The sequence below is a fragment of the Phycodurus eques genome, chromosome 10 (assembly GCF_024500275.1).
Source record: "Phycodurus eques isolate BA_2022a chromosome 10, UOR_Pequ_1.1, whole genome shotgun sequence".
Lineage (NCBI taxonomy): Eukaryota > Metazoa > Chordata > Actinopteri > Syngnathiformes > Syngnathidae > Phycodurus > Phycodurus eques.
Window position 1 is genome coordinate 12,600,310 of NC_084534.1, and position 20,022 is coordinate 12,620,331.

The 20,022-nt window shown below is 41.6% G+C and overlaps 1 protein-coding gene across 4 annotated transcripts in view; it reads left to right on the plus strand.

The window, feature by feature from the left end:
• Positions 1–18,882, plus strand: part of LOC133408830 (histone deacetylase 7-like) — a 43,966-nt gene extending 25,084 nt beyond the window's left edge. For 3 of the 4 annotated variants that reach the window (XM_061688093.1, XM_061688096.1, XM_061688094.1), the window contains exons 15-25: positions 30–79; positions 811–918; positions 1,893–1,948; positions 2,733–2,820; positions 3,127–3,246; positions 5,447–5,544; positions 11,826–11,944; positions 12,027–12,160; positions 12,256–12,340; positions 16,622–16,769; positions 17,988–18,882. In XM_061688093.1, coding sequence (XP_061544077.1) covers positions 30–79; positions 811–918; positions 1,893–1,948; positions 2,733–2,820; positions 3,127–3,246; positions 5,447–5,544; positions 11,826–11,944; positions 12,027–12,160; positions 12,256–12,340; positions 16,622–16,769; positions 17,988–18,060 — 1,079 coding nt within the window. In that variant the 3' untranslated portion in view covers positions 18,061–18,882. Of the gene's footprint in view, positions 1–29; positions 80–810; positions 919–1,892; positions 1,949–2,732; positions 2,821–3,126; positions 3,247–5,446; positions 5,545–11,825; positions 11,945–12,026; positions 12,161–12,255; positions 12,341–16,621; positions 16,770–17,648 lie in introns of all 4 variants that reach the window. The other variant, XM_061688095.1, reaches the window with a different exon arrangement.
• The last annotated feature ends 1,140 nt before the right edge of the window (positions 18,883–20,022 follow it).

Consider the following 20,022-nt stretch of genomic DNA (forward strand, 5'->3'; position numbering starts at 1 on the left):
TAATGAATCCGAGTCATTTCTTCCTGCAGGAATCTTGACTCAACGTATATTTGTTATGTTACCGTGTGGAGGAGTAGGGGTGAGTGCAACTGCCTGCGTATATGTCTCACATCTTTCAAACCCCATTTAGGAATCTTATCACATCTTTAACTGCATCACAGCAAACTAGATATTACATGCACCATTACACAGTTAAGCCAATGGACCTTCAAATAGTGCAGTTTAAGAAAATGGACAAGGGGAAAAAACAAGGTGGTGTAGTGGGTGGGAGGGGAAAATAATGTGTATGGAAGCAACAGAGATGGAAAAAATGATCTTGTGTCAAATATATTTCTTTAAAGTAAAGATGCTCCTGAATAAAATGTCTGTGGAACAGTCAACGTAAGTGAAAGTGAGGAGAGGGGAGGAGAGGAGAGGAGAGGAGAGGAGAGGAGAGGAGAGGAGAGGAGAGGAGAGGAGAGGAGAGGAGAGGAGAGGGGGCTGGGTGTCAGTTGATAAGATGACTGATCTGCCTGGATTTCCGGTCCATGACTTTGCTTGCGGAGTTATTGGAACAAGATGGCAAAGTCTGTGGTAAAAGAAATTCCTCTGATTTCATTGTTCCACTGTGGGACGCTGCCAGACGTGACTTCAAAATAAGTCATATAGAAACACAAGTGTGGCTGAATGCTGACTTGAATCCATTTTGGTTCTAGATTTTTTAACAACTATTTCAATACATAAACATACATTTCAATACGTACTGTATATTTAGTTCTGTATGTGTAATGTTCTTTTCACCGTTGTCTTAATTTGTTATTTTGCTGACAGGTTGATAACGACACAGTCTGGAACGAGCTTCACACGGCAGCGGCTTCTCGTATTGCGGCCGGCTGTGTCATCGACCTGGCACTGAAGGTGGCACAAGGAGAGCTGAAGGTGCGTCTTTATTGCAGAAGGAATTGTCAACGTTGACATTTGTGCAGGGATTTCAAAGCTGGGTGTCATCTTAAAATAACACAGCTTTAAGCAAGGACACTCAGAAGAGAGCAGACATCCGCCAAGTCTGAACACCTACAGTAAGTTGTAAAGGTGGCAATAATGTAATTGCAGTGTCAACAATAAATAAAACATTGAAAAAGAAATCTTAGATCTGACATCTAAATCCACACCCTACTTGACCAATTTTCCCTCTTGGCTCATTATCAAGTAATTGGTCATAATATTCTCTTGGATCTCAGATTTCTGCCTCATCCTTTGGCTACGGTTTAGTAAATTCTCCTTCAGCCACATGTAGAACAGCTTACTGAAAAGTATTTGTATACATATGTCATTATTTGACAAGTTCAGTAATGTTGGTTCACTTGGTTGTTTTCATTTCATTTCAGTTACAAATTATTGCATTTATAAACCTTTTTGTCAACTACACAGGCAATGTTTTAAGTGTTAATTAACACTTTAATGTTCCTACTATTCATACAAGTCCAAGAATTGGACCACAGTACCTGCATAATTAAATGAAAGAATTAAAAAAACAGCTTAACCTAATTGCTCTTTATAGGTATTGCTGGAATTAATAAGTGCGAAACTACACACACAAAACACATTTGGTGTTACTTAACTTTTTACTATGAAGCTGAGCGAGTAGTCTCATGAGATTTGCCAACATTTCTACTTATAGATACTTCGTAATCCAAATTTGTTTTCCCGCTGAGTACAGTATGACGTTGGATGCATTTGTTCCAAGGTAAACACATAGTATTTGTTTTCATGGATTCATTGGTCAGTCTTTGTCTTAAATGATCTCCACGAGCACCACCAGTTGTAAATACACAGATGTGAATCTTTTCAGAGTGATGTTTGGCACATAACAGTCAGCAAGGTGTTGAGTTTGTCTTCTTCTCCTCTTTCAGAATGGATTTGCAGTGGTGAGGCCGCCCGGGCACCATGCCACACACTCCTCCCCTCTGTAAGTGCATTAAGACGAGTTTCTGCTCTGCAACAATTTTCAATGCATTTATTACATATTAGCCGCACTCCTGACTCGACGTTTAAGACCGGCCTGTGTGCGGTTGGGTGTGCGCTCTATGGGTGGGCGTGGATCTGTGACAGTCTTTGATTGGAAGCATTTAGCCATGCGACCACATTCAGCTGGGACTGTTTGCGTGTGTCCTGAGCAGTGCATGTCACCAGTTATTTATGGGAGGATATACTTTTCTTTATGAGGAGACTGTATATACGATATATTTCCTTCCTATACACAAACACACTCACACAGTTTACGACCACTGCTGACTCTAACATTCCTCCATTGTTTTCCACATATGACCATTTTTCCCCACTATAGTGAGGAGGGAAGTGCTGCGCCACATTCTGTGCTCATTCCTCATCACATCCTGTCAAAAATACTCTGTAAATCTTTTGGCTTGAGCGGTGAATTTTATGATAAGCTTGTGTTTCACTTTGTCACATAGTCTGTGACCTCTGCATTTTTTACTGTTTCAAGATTTTTGACACGGCGTGACATTCTCATATAAAAACACATTTCCCTCATCACACAAAACGCATTCATTCTGAAAATATTTACATGTTAGCGTGTCAAAGGCGGTCCGTGCTGTGACTGTCCCAACCTGTGCTCAATAAGCACCACATGACTTGTTTCAGAGGTCCCCACACTCCATATGGTGGTTGTTTGATATTAATATGCTGTTGGTATCCTGACAAACACATATGGCCTTCCTGTTTGTCCACAGGGGTTTTTGTTTCTTCAATTCAGTGGCCATCACTGCCAAGCAACTACAACAGAAACTCAATGTTGGCAAAATCCTAATTGTGGACTGGGTGAGGAGCCACAGCATGACCAGGGTCACTCACTGATTCCCTCATGGGCAGGGAGAAGCACATGTACACATTTGTTGTCATTGGTACAAGAGCACTGCAGTCTTTTACAGTTGTGAATACACTCAAGCAAATACTAGATGTCCTGTGTGTGTTGCTGGAGTACACACATTTTTTTCATTAGCTTGCAATATCGGACATTCATTCAAATTTGACATAAAAGTCCATTTAAAATACATCTGAAACCTGAAATACACGCGAGTCTTCAGTTTGTTGATTTTAACTTCTTCTGTCACCATCAATGTCCAGGATGTTCACCATGGCAATGGCACCCAGGAAGCCTTCTACAATGACCCAAGTGTCCTGTATATCTCGCTACATCGCTACGATAACGGCAACTTCTTCCCTGGTGGTGGGCATCCTAACGAGGTAGATAGTGACACAGTAGTCCTTCACAAATAGCTGGCTTTTTCTCTGCTTTTTGCTCATTTGTTGCTGTTCGCTTAGTACACTGGCATTGCTGCCCATATAATTCTGTTTTCTGGTAGCCACATCAGCTAAAAAGCTGTGTGAAAGTGCACAACAAGTTCTGTCTGAAACACACAGGTAAATAAATGCTGGTTGTATTGTTTACTCCTCTGATGTGCCAATTTTTAGGAAACCCAGTGTGAAAGGGGCTACTGTTTCAATTCGATGCAAAAACTGGCACTTAAAGATAGAACTATCTAGTTTCCCATTGCCTCACACTTCTGAGGTTCAGGTTCCAAACCTTGTGTCCTTGACTGGCCTTCCGGTATGGAGTTTGCATGTTGTCCCGGTTCATTTCGTGGGTTTTTTTTTCTGGATATTCCTGGCGACCAGTCCAAGGTGTACCCCGCCACTCACCCAAAGTCAGCTCAGATATGTAGGCTCCTGATCACCCACAATACTAATGAGGATAAGTGCAACAGAAAATGGATGGATGGATAGATGGACAGGTGGATGTGTCCCATTGGGATACTGAGGCTCAATTGGTATTCATTGAACACATATTAGATATGTTACGTGCTTAACATAGGTCACTGTCATTTGGTTCTCATTTTGTGTAACAATCCTTCAGTTCTCAACACGGGCCAAACAAGTTCCCATTTGTTGATAAGGGCTGATGAAACTAAAAGATGTCCAGTGGAATTAAATTGTGGTCATCTGCAACCTTGCATTCCTCGTTGAGTCCTTGGTTAAAATAAGCATGTGTTCAAGGTGAGGGCTATGATTAGGTAAGCAGTAGTTGTCATTATGGTCCACAGCAAGTCCTTCATAAATCACTGTAATCTTGTGTAATGCACCGCCTGAGTGACACAAGTAAAAGCATTCATAGCAACCACCCGTGAGAAGCCCCTGTACTTAAAACTCAGATTCACTGAGAAATAATTGTTGATGGTACACGAATGCAGCTGCTTACAGAGCTCATGATTCCGCCTGATGTGAGATTAGAAAGAAGGAGCTATCCAGATATATTCCACTATTCAGGTTAAAGTAATTGGAAGTGTACTTCTGCTGCCGTGACCCGTATTGCCATTGTCTGTGTCATTACTCTTGGTGTGTATGACACAGACTTTTTTTCTTCTCCGGTGTTCACGTTTGAGCAGATTAGAGTAGAACGTCCTGAAAAGATGTGTACACAGGCCTATTTTCATACAAGAGATGAAGCTGCCTATGAAATCTGCCTGTGTGCCATTCTACACTGTCTCAATGTACCCATGATAGAATTCACAACAACCATTCAATCCCACACATTCTTTCCTCTTTTGCTCCCATCTTCCCTCCCCCAATAATGAGGGTAAATGGTCAATGTTTTCCCATAAATTCCCCTGATGAGGATGGTACATAAAACACTCGGTTGACTTGGATGTGGTTTCGCCTTAAGTGGCCCTTCAACCTCTGTTTAGCTGTGCGGTAAACCACTGGAGTCTCACTGTCCCCCCGTGTAGGTATATAACTCTCCATGGGGTAAGGTTGTGATGTCATAGTCATAACGCAGACTGCTGTGTACCACACAGTAACCAGCGAAGTCCTAATCTATTCCAGCAACGCTTTCAACATGAAAGGAAGACACAACATAAGAGAGCACAAGATACTTGGAGCAATAGTAGGAATTGTGTGACTGTGTGGGTGCGCGCACACGCGCATGCGAGTGCATTACCAGTTGGCACAGGGTGGAAGGCCTCATGTGTTTTGTGTTTGCCCTGTGAACATCCCGTCCTCTGAGAGAAGAATGGAGTCAGGCGCTCTGCAATGCTCATCAGCATTCTTTTCTTGCTCTCACAGCCATACACATGCACACACATTACCACACCTTGTTGCCAAGACCGTGTCAATCAGCCTCCACACGCTCCCTTCAAACTGACACATTGACTGATGGCGAAGGGCTGTGAGGAGGGCTAAATGGCTGTTAGCAGGACTACAAAGAGAACGAGGAATCCTTAGACCTTCTTTCCAAGACTGGGCCTCAGTTTCCCTAAATATGTGAGGTCAAAGGACCTCCCTTAGTTCTACCTGACTGTAATGTTGGCGAATATAGCAAAATAAAAACTATCGTGCACCTTTAAAATGAGCATTTTGAACATTTGCTCTCACTGTGCTCTTCCAGGTTGGTGCGGGGGCGGGCGAGGGTTTCAACGTGAACATTGGATGGACAGGCGGTTTGAAACCTCCCATGGGTGATGCCGAGTATCTGGCTGCATTCAGGTAAAAATAACTATTGTCGCCGTCAATTCTTTACCCAAGTCTCAGGAATACAGCTTATCTTTTTCTTTTTCACCCACACACACATAATAGTTCTATCATCTTAAAAGTTAAATCGTCTTTTACACAACATGCATGCTTTTGAAAAATATAATCTAGTGTCTGTGTGTGAAAATGGATAGATGGATGGATGAATTGAATTTGAAGTTGCACACCCACAGATTAGAATAGAATTTCAGTCATACACTAACAGTGCCCAGCCCACTTGATCTTATGTAACATATTTGTTGCATATATATATTATACAAATAAAATAATAAAATTAAAAAATATATTTAATGGCCACGAAAACACACTTTTCAAGTCTTTTGTGATCATTTAACCAAAAGAAGTTAGTACAAACAGATTTTGTTTTATAAAAAGCACATATCTGACATGATTTTATTTTCAGTTTCCCCTAGATTGGAGAAACATAATTGTTCTGTAAGAAAAACTCTTCCTGTTTCATAACATATAATGCAACTCTGAATCATGGCTATTTTTTATTATACTGTACCCAACTTTATATATAAAAAAAAAAGAATCTCGACCGCAAGCGTTTTTGCTGAAGGTACAGTTTACTCTGCATGCCCTGACTCTATTTCTGAAAAATATAACAAGAGTTATTGATACCAATAAAGATTGTACACAAAATTTTAAATAACATACACTTTCTAAATAACCATACTTTACAATAGTTGCACTTTATTCCTGAAGTGACAACTCACTGGAGAGCTCTCCACCTGGTGATAGTGTTGGTCAGGGCCAAGTTCAGCTGCCTTGGAGAGGAATCATTTAAGATTTTATGTAATTTCATTATTTTAGTCACTAACCAAAGCTTGTTGCAAATGAGTGGACCTCCGCATAATCAATATTTCTGCAAATTGAGACCCATACTTTCAACTCATGCAACAGAACTAAAATATGCCATGCTTGTTACAGCAAAACTTTTTAATAATATGACTCTACCAAAGGATGTGGAGAGCAAACTATATTTACAATGGTTACAATTTACCTTTTAACAAGTTACTATACTACAGTATAATTTGATGAAGCTTTAGGCATTGACGGCCATATTACCTCTCCTTCCTTGATTAAACCAATTGACAAAAAAGTTTTTTACTTTGGGATGTCACTCATCTTACATTTTCTTTGATTTATTGCATTTTTCCTGTAATAAATTTGTTTGTTCAGCTCAATACTGTGATATGTTTCCACTCGTGGCTCACACCCAGATGATGAAACCCTATTTCAGATCAACGTCCCGCTCACTCAGTGGGTGGGCCCCTCGTCAAAGGAAAAATGCTAATGAGGTTACCCGTAATGGTGAAAAAATAAAATAAAAGCCATAGGCCCGGTATGCCGGCTTTGAAACACTAAGTCCAGTGTTTACTAGAGTTTAGAATGGTAATTAAGGAACAACTGGTTCTTTCCGGAGCAGCCGTTTGGTTTTGGTTTTTTACCCAGTATCGGGAAATGAGAAGCGTTTTCATGTGTAAAACTTCCTTTGCTCACCACAATCTTTACAGTATTCGCAGTGTCGTGTGATTCTGTGGGGGCTGTTCTGTCGGTGGCTGTACCTGAACCTCAGGGGAAGTTTACACGACAGCATTATCAGCTGTCTGGCCGATTCTTTACATGAAAATGTTTTGGAGACTAAAACGCTGAAAATCAAGAACGTGTATGCAATAAATCCCCGTTCATCGCAGGAATACGTTCCAGACCCAACCGGAACGAAAAGAGAAACCATATTAACCTTTCTTTTTTTTTTGATATTGTACCCCTCCTACATGCTTTAAACACATTGAAATGCATATCAATACCCAAAAATTACAAGTAGAAAATGTACAGAATATACTGTACGTATTAAGTGTTAAGTGTGTGCCTTTAAGAGGCGGAGCCTGGTAGGGTGGCGTATGATATGACGAGCTGGAGGGAGGTTGGCCGGTTGGTCTCAAGCTGTTTCTGCATGTGAGAGTCTGGCCGACAGCAGCTCCTGCGTGAGTTATGGCTCGGGAACGCCACTGAGAGCACCAGTGGCTGGACAACGGGGTCTGTCTGTCTGTCTGTCTGTCTGTCTATCTATCTATCTATCTATCTATCTATCTATCTATCTATCTATCTATCTATCTATCTATCTACTGTACATCAAATTGTGCTTGAACAGCATCATAATTACAGCCACTATATAACATTTTTAAGGCTACGTTCACTCTGCAGGGCATGATGCCCAATTCGGATGTTTTGTTCAATTCGATCTTTTTATGTAGCCATTCACATTACAACCCAAAAAATGCAACTTGTACTGTTGACGGAATGCGTCTGTGACGTCACATGCATGTGAACAACTAGGAGGCGGCATCTTTACGAGAGTAAATGTGGCTCCTTGTGGAGGTCTCGTCATTGACGCATTTGTGGCAATTTCAAGGATTTTGTGCCACCGGAGCCAACATTATTTTATATTGATCAGTTGTAAAGCATCTTCTTTTCGCCCGTAACTGTTTTCTGCTCCTTTGTCTGCCGTTTGCTTTTGTCGCGTGTCTGTTTTGTCGAACAATTGTGACGTTGGTCGCCTTTGATAGGTCAGATGAGTGCGCCGTGAGCAAACATATCCGATTTATATCCACATATGAAAGAGGCCTGGGTTGGATAATGAAAACAAAAAAACGGAATTTTACTCTTCACATTGATATGTAAAAAATCAAATACAAAAAAAAAAAAGGTAATTGACCTGCAGTGTGAACATAGCCTAATTAAGACAAGAAGTGAGCAAGATTAAACATCCTTCGCTAACTTCAAAGAGTAACGCACACTGAATTGCATTAGAGTATAATGTCTCACTGCATTTGTTCTCATTAGATGATTGGTACACTGAAAGGCATAACACGCTAAATGGATACAATTTAATGCATCATAAGTTCCTGTTTATTCTGTCGGTGCGCTGCCAGTTTGCATAGTTTAATTTGAATCCATTGTTTGGATGACAGGGTGTTCCGGACTCTCCTCGGGATGGAGGGAAAAGCCAGCCAGACTCGGTCGCGGGTGATGTGTGTCTGTTTTTGGCTGCCTGTAAGTGACAGGCTTGTGGTTTCCAGTGGTTTTGAGACTCAAGTACAATCAAATTAAAGCTGAGGTGCGTTGAGTTGAGGTGTCATGATGTTTTGTGTATGTTTGGAGGATCACGACGGTGGTCCATATTTAAGGTCATTCTACTGGCCAGTAGCGCCGTGTGTTCATCTCTCGCTGGCTACTGACGCATCCCAAAGTGTGGAGGAGAGGAGAATACAGAGGAGGAGAGAGGGAGTGGGGGGTGCAATTGTTAGAGAATCCAAAGGCGGCGTAATTAGGCCCAATGGATCCCAGATGGGTGGCTGTCAGTGACGTGAGAAGAGGGACGAGCTCCTAATAGGAACCAGACGCACACAAACGCCTTTGAACTACCGCCGAAAGAGAGAGAATCAAACACAGCATGGGCCGTGTGAGCGCTTTGGCAGCCAAGTGAGGGAAGGAAGTAGGAACCAAGGAAAGTGTTCTCCCTGGAGAGCACAGGGTGTCTCATTTCTACCTGTTTGTGTCACAGGCCTTCCCTCGCACGTTGTTTTCCCTTGTACTATTTTTGCACATGTTCACACCTGGAAACTGCTGCTCTTACCACCAGTCCTTTCACACAAACACTACACCCGTCAAATTTCTATCATTTATCTCTTTTTCAATTGACATAGTTTGCAGTGACGTGTCAGTTTCTTTACTTTGTCATGTACAGTGAAATCTCAAAGGTCAGACACTATTAGATCTGGGGCGCTGGTCAAGAGCAGAATTTTTTTCCGGTATTGAATACATATACTCCCTTGGGAAATGATGGAAATAGAAATAATATGTTCCAGTGCTAAACATTTAAAACTTTTTATCCAAATGTAGAAGGTAACCACGAGTAGTTTTAGTTAAAACACTCTTTAAGTTTGACGTAGCAGAGCAAAATAAATATCCCGCAGCATGTCTTATTTTCGAACAAGTGGTGAGCATGTGTGCCTTGCGGTGTTGAGGTTATGGATTTGAATCTCGGCTCCGGTATTCCTGTGTGGAGTTTGCATGTTATCCCTGCGCTTGCGTAGGTTTTCTCTGGGTGCTCCTGCTTCCTCCCACATTCCAAAAACATGCATGTTAGGTTCACTGAATACTCTAAAGCAGTCATTCTCAAAGTGCGGTACTCGTGGTGTGCGGGCACCCCTTTCGTGGCAAGTGAAGAATCACAGAATTAAATGTTCAAACTGTGCATTATGTTAGAATGCCTTGAACTTTTTTAAAAATCCAATACAGTTCATTTGTTAAGTACAGTTCAGTTGAATTTAACTTCATTTAAATCATTAAGTACAGTTTTTTTTAATATTGTTTTCCCATATTTAAGTGCAGTGTTCATGTTCAAACTGCATAATGCTATGGAGACTTACAACAATAAACTCATATATTCATAATATATTATAAGTATTTAAGAACAAAATCACTGTCTCGTATTTGATGAAGACCTAGGCCTACTCCACTATGGAATTTTAATTTTGATCATGATGGTGGTACTTGGAGAGCCAAATAATTGTAGGTGGTACTTGGTGTAAGACGATAGAGAACCACCGCTCTGAAGTGTCCATAATTGTAAATGCTTGTTTGTCTACATCGCAGGTGTCAAACTCAGGGCCCGGGGGCCAGATCTGGCCCGCCACATCATTTTAGGTGGCCCGCAAAAGAGAATCATGTGCGTCGACTTCCATGATTCTTGCTAAAATCTCTATCGAAATTTTAAATTGTCATATTTAATAAATAATCATGTTGAGATATTGCAAACATTATTTTTTTTTGGTTACCAAACCCCTTTTATGGTAACTTTAACAGCAGTTGAGCAAATATTAGCCTCGACCTCTGATTTCAAAACTAGTTATCCATCATTTTGTTGTGTGTAATAATATGATGAGGTGATCAAACATGTTTTTGGTTTCACATTCATAACGGCCCTCTGAGGGAAACCGTAACGACAATGTGGCCCACGACAAAAATGAGTTTCACACAATGAGTTTCACACCCCTGGTCTACATGGCGACCAGTCCAGGGTGTACCCTCGCCCAAAGCCAGCTGGGATCACCCGCGACCCTAATCAGGACAAGCGTTGTAGAAAATGGATGGATGGAACTGTTACACAAATGTAAAAAGAAGTTAACCACTACTGGTAAAAACAAAATGAAACATTTTAATGAGACATAGCTATAGCTAGCTAACTATTGGGTTATCCCCAAGGGTGGGCAAAGCATGGCCCCGTTCTTTAATCCGGCACACCAAGCATTTACATTATCAATAGTCCTGCAGTATTTGTTGCTTCAATTTGGCAAAATATTTTTCCAGAAAACTGGTTAATTAAATTATATTTAGTTGAGCACAAAAGTTTTACTTGAGCACAAAAGTATGCCCACCCCTAGGCTATCCAGTTGACTCCACTGCTTCCATAGCAAACTGTCTGGCTAGTTATTTAGCACCTAGTGTTAAGCTACGTTGACACCATTTTACTACCGCTGACTAGGTTTCTCTCTCCTGTGGTAAATGTTTTGACATTTTAAAGATCTCGCCGGGCATCCACTGAAATCATAGCCTGTCACGTTTGTCCATCCCACTCCGGGTTGTCTCATTACCTGTTTTGTCCACGGAAAGTGTAAACGTAGCTTTAGAATACAATGCTTGCTCTTGCTTTCAAGCTTTCTTTTTATCTCGTGGTTGCAAATATCCATGTTTTATCCTTAGAAAGCCTTGACAGAATGTGAAAAACGTGTTGGACCTTGATGAAGAGAACCCCGTCAGAATGTGGCGGATCGGTAGGGAACTTACTGGTGTCCGTTGTAGAGCACGGGACCCACCGTAGTGTGTCTTGGAGCCTCTGGGGCTATCATGGGTATTGTGAGAAGACTTCTCAAAACCTAACAAAACTACTGTATAATATAGAGTCAAAAATGTCCAAAATTCCACGGCGCACTACGTCTCGGTTCAACAGGGCTGCCATACTGTAGCTGCCAGAAACATAGTGTAAATGTAGCTTTAGCACCTAATGTTAGCCTCCATGTCTTCACGATGTGAGTTCATAGTCCAAATTCTATGACCTTAAAGGAGCTCAGAATTTGGGGTTCCATTGTAACTCCAAACGGACCCCTGAGCTTAGTGAAGGTACATATGAAGTCATCACGTTTACATTTGCCTGTGGTGCTCCTCAGAGCCGTGGTGATGCCCATCGCCCACCAGTTCTCCCCAGACATGGTGCTGGTTTCGGCGGGATTTGATGCAGTCGAAGGCCATTCGCCACCAATGGGTGGCTACAAGGTCACAGCCAAGTGTAAGACTCAGTTGGCCGTGCATTCACAGAGAGAAGCACAGACTTGATCTGGATGAAACTTTGTGTATGCGTGTCCTACCAGGTTTTGGGTTCCTTACTCGACAGCTGATGTCACTAGCCGGGGGTCGTGTGGTTCTGGCTCTGGAGGGGGGACAAGACCTCAAGGCCATCTGTGATGCCTCTGAAGCCTGCGTCAGCGCCTTGCTGGGAATGGAGGTGAGCCGTGTGTGTGTATGTGTGTGTGTCTACGTGTATGTGTGTTTCTCTTTGTGCATGCATCATGTTACCAATGCCTCTTTGTTGGACCCCAGGTGGAGCCTTTGTCCCAGTCCGTGTTGGACCAAAAGCCTTGCGATAATGCCATGCAGTCACTACTGAGTGTCATCCAGGTTCAAGGTGAGCAAAAATGACATAAACACAGCACAGGTGGTAGCATCAATAGGGGAGCATACATACGCCCCTTCGCTTTTTGGGATATAAATGGACCTAGACTAGCATTATCCATTTGCCTTATGTGCTTCAAAAAAACTTCCCAAAGTCACATCAAACATGTTAATGCACTTTCAAAATCAGCAAGTCTACTCTGACAAATCATGTTAATAAATTATAATAATAATAATAATAATAATAACAACAATATTAATACTACTAATAATAATAGATGAGACTCATACAATACAACACTTCATGATACTCAAAGTTGCTTTACAGAAAATAAATCAATAAATAAATGCATGACTAGGAATAGATAAGAACAGATGAGGAGGTGGGGGAGGTAAACGGTGAAAGCGGTATTGAAATATAATAGTGTTATAAATCATTTAATACAATAAATGTTATTATAACTATATGCATATGTGCATATAAATATATATAATGCTGGGCCAGTGGTGAGTATGGAGTTCATTACCATGACGACTGGGGTTGAAGCGAAGGGAGTGTGGAAAAAAGTAAGTGCCTGTAAAAAAAAATAAAAGCCTGGGCAGCACAGTGGAGGACTGGTTAGCGCATCTGCCTCACAGTTCTGAGGACTGGGGTTCAAGTCCCGGCCCCGCTTGTGTGGAGTTTGCCTGTTCTCCCCCGTCCCTTTCTCCCACATCCCAAAAACATGCGTGGTAGGTTGGTTGAAGACTCTCAATTGCCCGTAGGTGTGAATGTGAGTGCAAATGGTTGTTTGTTTCTATGTGCCCTGCGATTGGCTGGCAGCAGTTCAGGGTGTACCCTGCCTTTCGCCCCAAGATAGCTGGGATAGGCTCCACCACGCCCGTAACCCGAGTGAGGATAAGCGGTACAGAAAATAGATGGATGAAATAAAACCCCTTTCACTCGTGGAGGCAGCACTTCATACATTACACTATGCGAATGGTCGTCACATGGACATATAACCAAACCCAAAGACCCCCTGCCACCATGTCCACTTCACTGAGCAATCAAGTATGCGCCAATTATCAGAAACTAATGCTAATCTGGGTGGCACGGGGGACGACTGGTTAGAGCGTCAGCCTCACAGTTCTGAGGACCTGGGTTCAATCCCCGGTCCCGCCTGTGTGGAGTTTGCATGTTCTCCCCGTGCCTGCGTGGGTTTTCTCCGGGCACTCCGGTTTCCTCCCACATCCCAAAAACATGCATTAATTGGAGACTCTAAATTGCCCGTAGGTGTGAATGTGAGTGCAAATGGTTGTCTGTTTGTATGTGCCCTGCGATCGGCTAGCAACCAGTTCAGGGTGTACCCCGCCTCCTGCCCGATGACAGCTGGGATAGGCTCCAGCACGCCCGCGACCCTAGTGAGGAGAAGCGGCTCAGAAAATGGATGGATGGATGGATAATGCTAATCTGTACATCCAACACAATGAATGTTTTTGCATGATAGTGTTTTTGACTTCGCAGTCCAGTGGCCGAACCTGGCCATCGGTTGAAAGTGTCTGTTTCTTGACAACTGTTGCGGCGCCCTTTGGCAAGCACCACCAGCCCCAGCTCAAGAGATGCAGGGGGGATATTTCTGGAAATTTTACAGGCATTCTAATTTATTCGTACTTAGTGTACATACTCATAATAAGACGCATCATGTACATATGCATTATGAACCTAACGTAATAAAATAAAACTTTATGTCATCTCAAGCTACACACAGAGAAACCTTTAAAGCCTCACTTTTCCAGACTGGTCCTTGGTTGTTCAATAATTTTCACAATAGGGAAGCACAGTGTGGTGATGGTTAGTCCTTAGCACTGCCACAGACTCCAGTTGAATTTTCACTTAACGTAAATCTCAGATGAAATATGATGGCATTTCTGGAAGAAAAAAAAATGTACATTGCAACCTCAAAAGTCGCAAGTCTTCAGGAAGAAATCATCTTTAAAGATTTGAATCTTGCCTCACTTCACTAATACATCCCCCCTCGAGTCTTGGACCAAAGCCGCACCCCTCACTAACAGACTTCTCTCTGTTAGTTTGGTTGTTTTTCCTCAGGCGCGGGGATTTCTGAAAGATCAAATCAGAGGTATAAGATGGGGCCAGAGAGGGCTGTTTTTTTTTTATTTGAATTTTTTTTCACAGATTTTACTGATGTACTTCTGTCAGGTCATACTGACAGATTTTACAATTGTGGCAAAAAGAGATTTGGGGGGGAAATGGCAAACTACCCTCTAATGTCGCACAACACTCCAATTTGATGTCACAGGAGATGATCCTGCGAGATGTCAGCAGACTTTGCGGAAGTTCAGTTCAGCGAGCATTAAAGAATGATCCTTGTGGGGTTTTTTCTTTTGCTTGGCTTTTTGTGGATTTTTGCATCACCATATGTGTTTCTTGTTCTCAAAGTTAAGCAAAAGATGCTCCATTTTCATAGATGCGCATCTTGATTTTCGTGTAAGCGCAAGACCTGCTGCATGTGTTTTCCAATTTGCCAGGCCTGCTTGGCGATGTCCGCACAGCGAGGACGTGCCCTTGGAGATGCGCTTGGGGGAGTGAGACCGTGTTTTACTTTTGGCGCAGGTGGTCTTACGTGATTTTGGTGAATTTGATTGGGGCACATGCAGGCAGACAGACACACAAGCTCCTCGGATGTGTGGTGGATGATTTTCAACAGTGGGCATCCAACACTCTTAATCATTGTAGAAAGCAATTCATGGAACGCATTATTATTATTATTATATTTTTTTATATTATCTAACATACTAGCAGCTAGTACAGCTAGTTGACACAGCTATCAATGAGGGAGAGCACATTACCGATCATAAGAGGGGATATAGCTCCATGTCCGCGGACATATTTAGGTTGCCAGCTATTTTCACCATCTGTATTATGTATTGAATAAGGGAACCCGCTACGGGGGCTATTCACGCACTGATTGCTGCGTCCTTCTCCACATATACTGTAGCGACGTCTCCATGGGAGACTATTACACCGCTTTTAAGGGCAATGAGAGGAGCCGCTTCGATTGGACAGGATCGAAGTCGGCTGTGAACACACCCAGACCAGCGCAGACGTCCCACTTTTAAATGGGCTGCTGATGTAAGTCAGTCCACCAAATTACCAAGATCGGGTTAAACCCGCCTCCTCACAGAGTTGACCCACACGCAGCACTGGATTTACAACAGTCACAACAGTGTTTTGCCGTTTTTATGTTTTAAAAAGGTTAACTTCTTATTTCCAATATGTGACTACTAAGAAAGTTCTTAGTCATCTCCTACTGAGATTTGTTGCATAACAGTACACCATCATTACACCATCAGACTGAATGTACTATTGATTTGACATATTTGCAACTATTAACACATCCATCCATCCATTTTCTGTGCCACTTATCCTGTTCAGGGTTGTGGGTAGCTGGAGCCCGTCCCGGCTGACTCCCGGTGAAAGGCAGACTGCACCCTGGACGAGTCGCCAGTCGATCACAGGGCACAATGAAACAGACAGCATTATTACACTTTATTGTGGTTCATTCTTTTGACACTTGTTTGACAGTGGAAAACATGAAAATGGGTACTTAAAACATTGCCTGTATAGTTAATAAACCATTTGAACACGGTAACAGTCTAAGCCTGGAATGGTTTCATTTCTATTATTTCCTTTGGGAAAAGTTTCCAGTGGGAAATCCAACAAATCCAAGGTCGACGAGCGTCCCGGAGTAGTTCTATTTCTATTGTGTGTGATTGAATCTTCTGAGGTGCTTCCCTTCTTTTTCCTCCTCCTCATCACTGCTGATCCCTGGTCACCTCTCCTCGTTTACACCCCCGGCGCTCATCCCTCCCTCCAGCCATCCCACACACACACACGCACACACACAAAGCCGCCCTGGCTCCAATTATCTTCAAACACTTCTCTGGCACACGACCTTCGCAACATCCCCTCCTGATTGCGCACAAATGTTATCCCAACCAAATTAGATTAATTAAAAATATTTGCAAAGCCACAAGAATGTTAAGCCTATGATTTAGGCCTGGGGTGAAATATATGGGAGTTGTATTCTCGCAACACATTGGCCTGATTGAAACTTCCTCTCAATGTGTGTCACACGCCCTTTCAGTTTACATTTCTGATGTTATCAACAAGGATATTTAGGCCGCGGGCTGTTTAGATGGCGTGATATTAAACAGCTCTGAGCAGATGACAGCCTTCACCACGAACACGCTATTCATCTTGCTACCCCTCCCTCTCTTTTTTCGCTCGTGTCAGGTGACTACTGGCAGAGCGTGAAGGACTCGGCCGCCACCGTGGAGCTGTCCTACCTGCAGGCCCAGAGGCGGTGGTTGAGGCGAGACTCAGACAGCGAGGCCGTCGACGCCATTGCCTCTCTGTCTATGGGAGCCGGCGCCTCTGACAGGTTGGCCAAATCTTGATGTGAACTTTGAAAATTTGCGAGTGAACCCTCGCCTATTCGCAGTTAACTATTCACAAACCACCCGTTTGCATTTTTTTTCTGTGGAACCTATCTATCCTCAGCTATTTGCTAAAACAATTATGCACAGTAGAGTGCTCTTTCTACAATGCTATAAGATGCCAAATTACAGGGAGCGACAGTCCCCAATGCACTTTCAGCCATTTATTGAACAGAACAGTCAGTTAGTCACACAAATACCAAATGAAATCACTTTCAAGGAGCATGGAGAAGTCACTAACACTGAACTAACCACGACAGGGCTTGTTCCCATCCTTTTGCCCCCCCCGCCGCCCCCACAGAAAATGTTTATCATTTTCTACACTGATAGTTTAAACTCTAAATATGCCACAAACTATGATCCCAAAACACCTTTCAACTGGTAAAAATAGTAACTACTATTTTCCTATTCGTGTCGCAGATACTGTAGTGGTTTCACAAGCCTGACTCTAGTGCAGGCAATGTGAGTTCAGTTCCCACTCGTGATGGTGTGAATGTGAGTGTGAATGGTGGTCGATCACAGCATGTGCCTTGCGATTGACTGGCGATCAGCCCAGGCTGCAGTCTGCCTTTTCTCCAAAGTCAGCTGGGCTGCGGCTCCCTGCAACCCTGAACAGGATCTGGGGTATAGAAAATCGATGGACTTTCCTATTTGCCATTTTATTGTTTTCAAAGATGTGTGTGTGTGTATACGTTAGTTTTTCTTTGAATAGTTGTTCCTAAGTTTCCACCGCAAAATAGGTGGGGGTTCACTGTACTGGTTCGTTGTGTGACGTACATCACATCACATTACATGACTCATAACTGTCCTTCTTGTTAAATCAGGAAAAATGTAGAAAAAAGGCCAGAGAAAAATCATTCCACATGAAGAGGGAATCTCCGGAAGCAGACGACCTTCTCACGTTCCTTAATGGAAGCATACCCACATAACCACACACACACACAAATGTGCCTGTGAAGGAGAGCAGACATCCCCTTCTGATGACTAACCAAAAGAAATGATCATTTTGCACTATATACTGAACTATGTTGAATTTTGGGCCTGTTTGTGCTCAGATATTCAGGCGTATGTGAATTTTTTTGGGGGGGGTAAAGTCCGGCCACAGTGATTTATTTTTTATTTTTATTTTTATTTTGTTTTCTTCTCGCTTGGCCTGGATGTAGTGCTTTTGACCAAGCCCACCGTCATCGCATCATAACCCACACGAGACAAGCCTCAGTGCGGCGTGACCAATAGAAGATGATTGATGTCATGTTGTCGGGAGTCCAGAGTGCACGCACCCTCAGAGACGGGGAGACGCTTCGACTTGATGGTGTCAAGTAGAACTGTGTTTTTTTTTTGTTTTTGGCATTTTTTGTACCTGTGGATGAGCATTCCTGCTGTATTTTTAAATAAGTACTTAATACCTGTTGTATGTCTTCACTAACAATGGCACTGCCACAGAAGGCCTTTGTGTATCAGCTGACTCATGATTGAGCACATTTATTACAACAATGTGCCGTCGATGGACTGGCATGGCTACAAGAAGTTTGTGAATGTTGTTTTCTGAGCATCACCAAAGCGTCAAAAGCAATTCCCATCTCAAAGAAAATACTTTTTATTTTTTTATTTATGTTTTCGCATTCTTTGAGACGCACTTGTGTGTGACAGGGCGGTGAATTTTTGTTGGATTTTTAAATACATTGTGTCTACTCTTTTTCTTTCTTTCTTTATTTCATGTTGTTCATGCGTCCAGAAAGCTGTCAAGCCGTCAGTCATGTGCTGACAATGTGAAAACCAACAACAACGAGCTGGCCGAACAATCCATTCTGTTGGAGTTGTAGCCAAGTTTTCATTTAACATATCTCATTACTCACTTGTCTTAATGAAAGCTTTTTTTTATTTTATTTTTTTTATGATGAAGCGAAACTGCCCCATGTGCTTACTTAAAGAGACCAAATGGTGAAATGAAGTTTCTGACCAAGTTACGTGAAGGTCAATTTGTCATCATGCTTTTTCGATTGTCTGTTTTTAACATTTATACTGCATAAAAAAAAGAATCAATTATATTCATCTGAAAAATCTGTCTCCTCATGTCCTTGATCTCTGCTAAATTATTTTCATGTAATTAAAAAAAATAAGATTTTTTTATTGTATTTTATTTTAAAAATACAAATATGTATCAATATAAACATTCATATCGTAAAGAATAAGATACATTAATATTTAGTTCAGCACTACATCCCCCTCATTTACCTGAACGATTACACAGTACACTCAAATAATTATGCAACAATCACAAAAATGCAAATAAATATATTTAAAATAAGAATCAGTTATTTAAATAATAAATTAACATTAATTTTATGTATTTCAGCACCTTACCTTCATATATATGTATATATACACTCAAATACATATTTTATGCAGTAATCACAAAAACGTTTCCATTTTAAACTCAATTTAAAAACTATGAAATTTAATTAATTTAATTTAATAACTATATCTCAAATATACTTGCAGCACTCACTACAAAACGTAATAAACATGTTTCTTCATTTGTAAATTTTTTAATCTTTAAAAATTAAAAATACCCATGTATTAAAACGAAAAAAGTAAATAATAATAATTTAATACAACAATTGTTTTATTTTTTTAGTTTAGTTTTTTTTTTTTTTTTTGCCCGTAGTTTTCCCTGAAGAACTGTATGATTTAAAAATAATCTATTATCCATTAATTTTCTGTAGCGCTTGTCCGAGGGTCGTGGGTGAGCTGGTGAGCTCTATCCCAGCTGAGAGGCGACAGGCGTTGTACACACTGGACTGGTCATCAGGCAATCACAAGACACATATCGACAACCAACCATTGAAACCTACATACAAATACATCGACAATTTAGTCTTCAACGTGCAAGTTGTGTATGTGAGCCCCTAGAGAAAACGCACCCAAGCACAGGGAGGAAATGCGAACACACCTGAGCCGAGATTCAAACCCTCAACCTCTCTGTGAGGCTGACGTGTGAACCACTACCCACTACTGTCCATTTGAAAATAATATTACATGAACATTTATTCAATTTCAGGAATAATAATTTTTTTCACCACATCCCCCTTGATTCCCTGAAGACTCATCTGATTACATTTACAAAATAATAATGCATGCATTACAACTCATTTTATTTTTAAATCAATAATGAGTTTAAAGAACAAATGTAAAAAT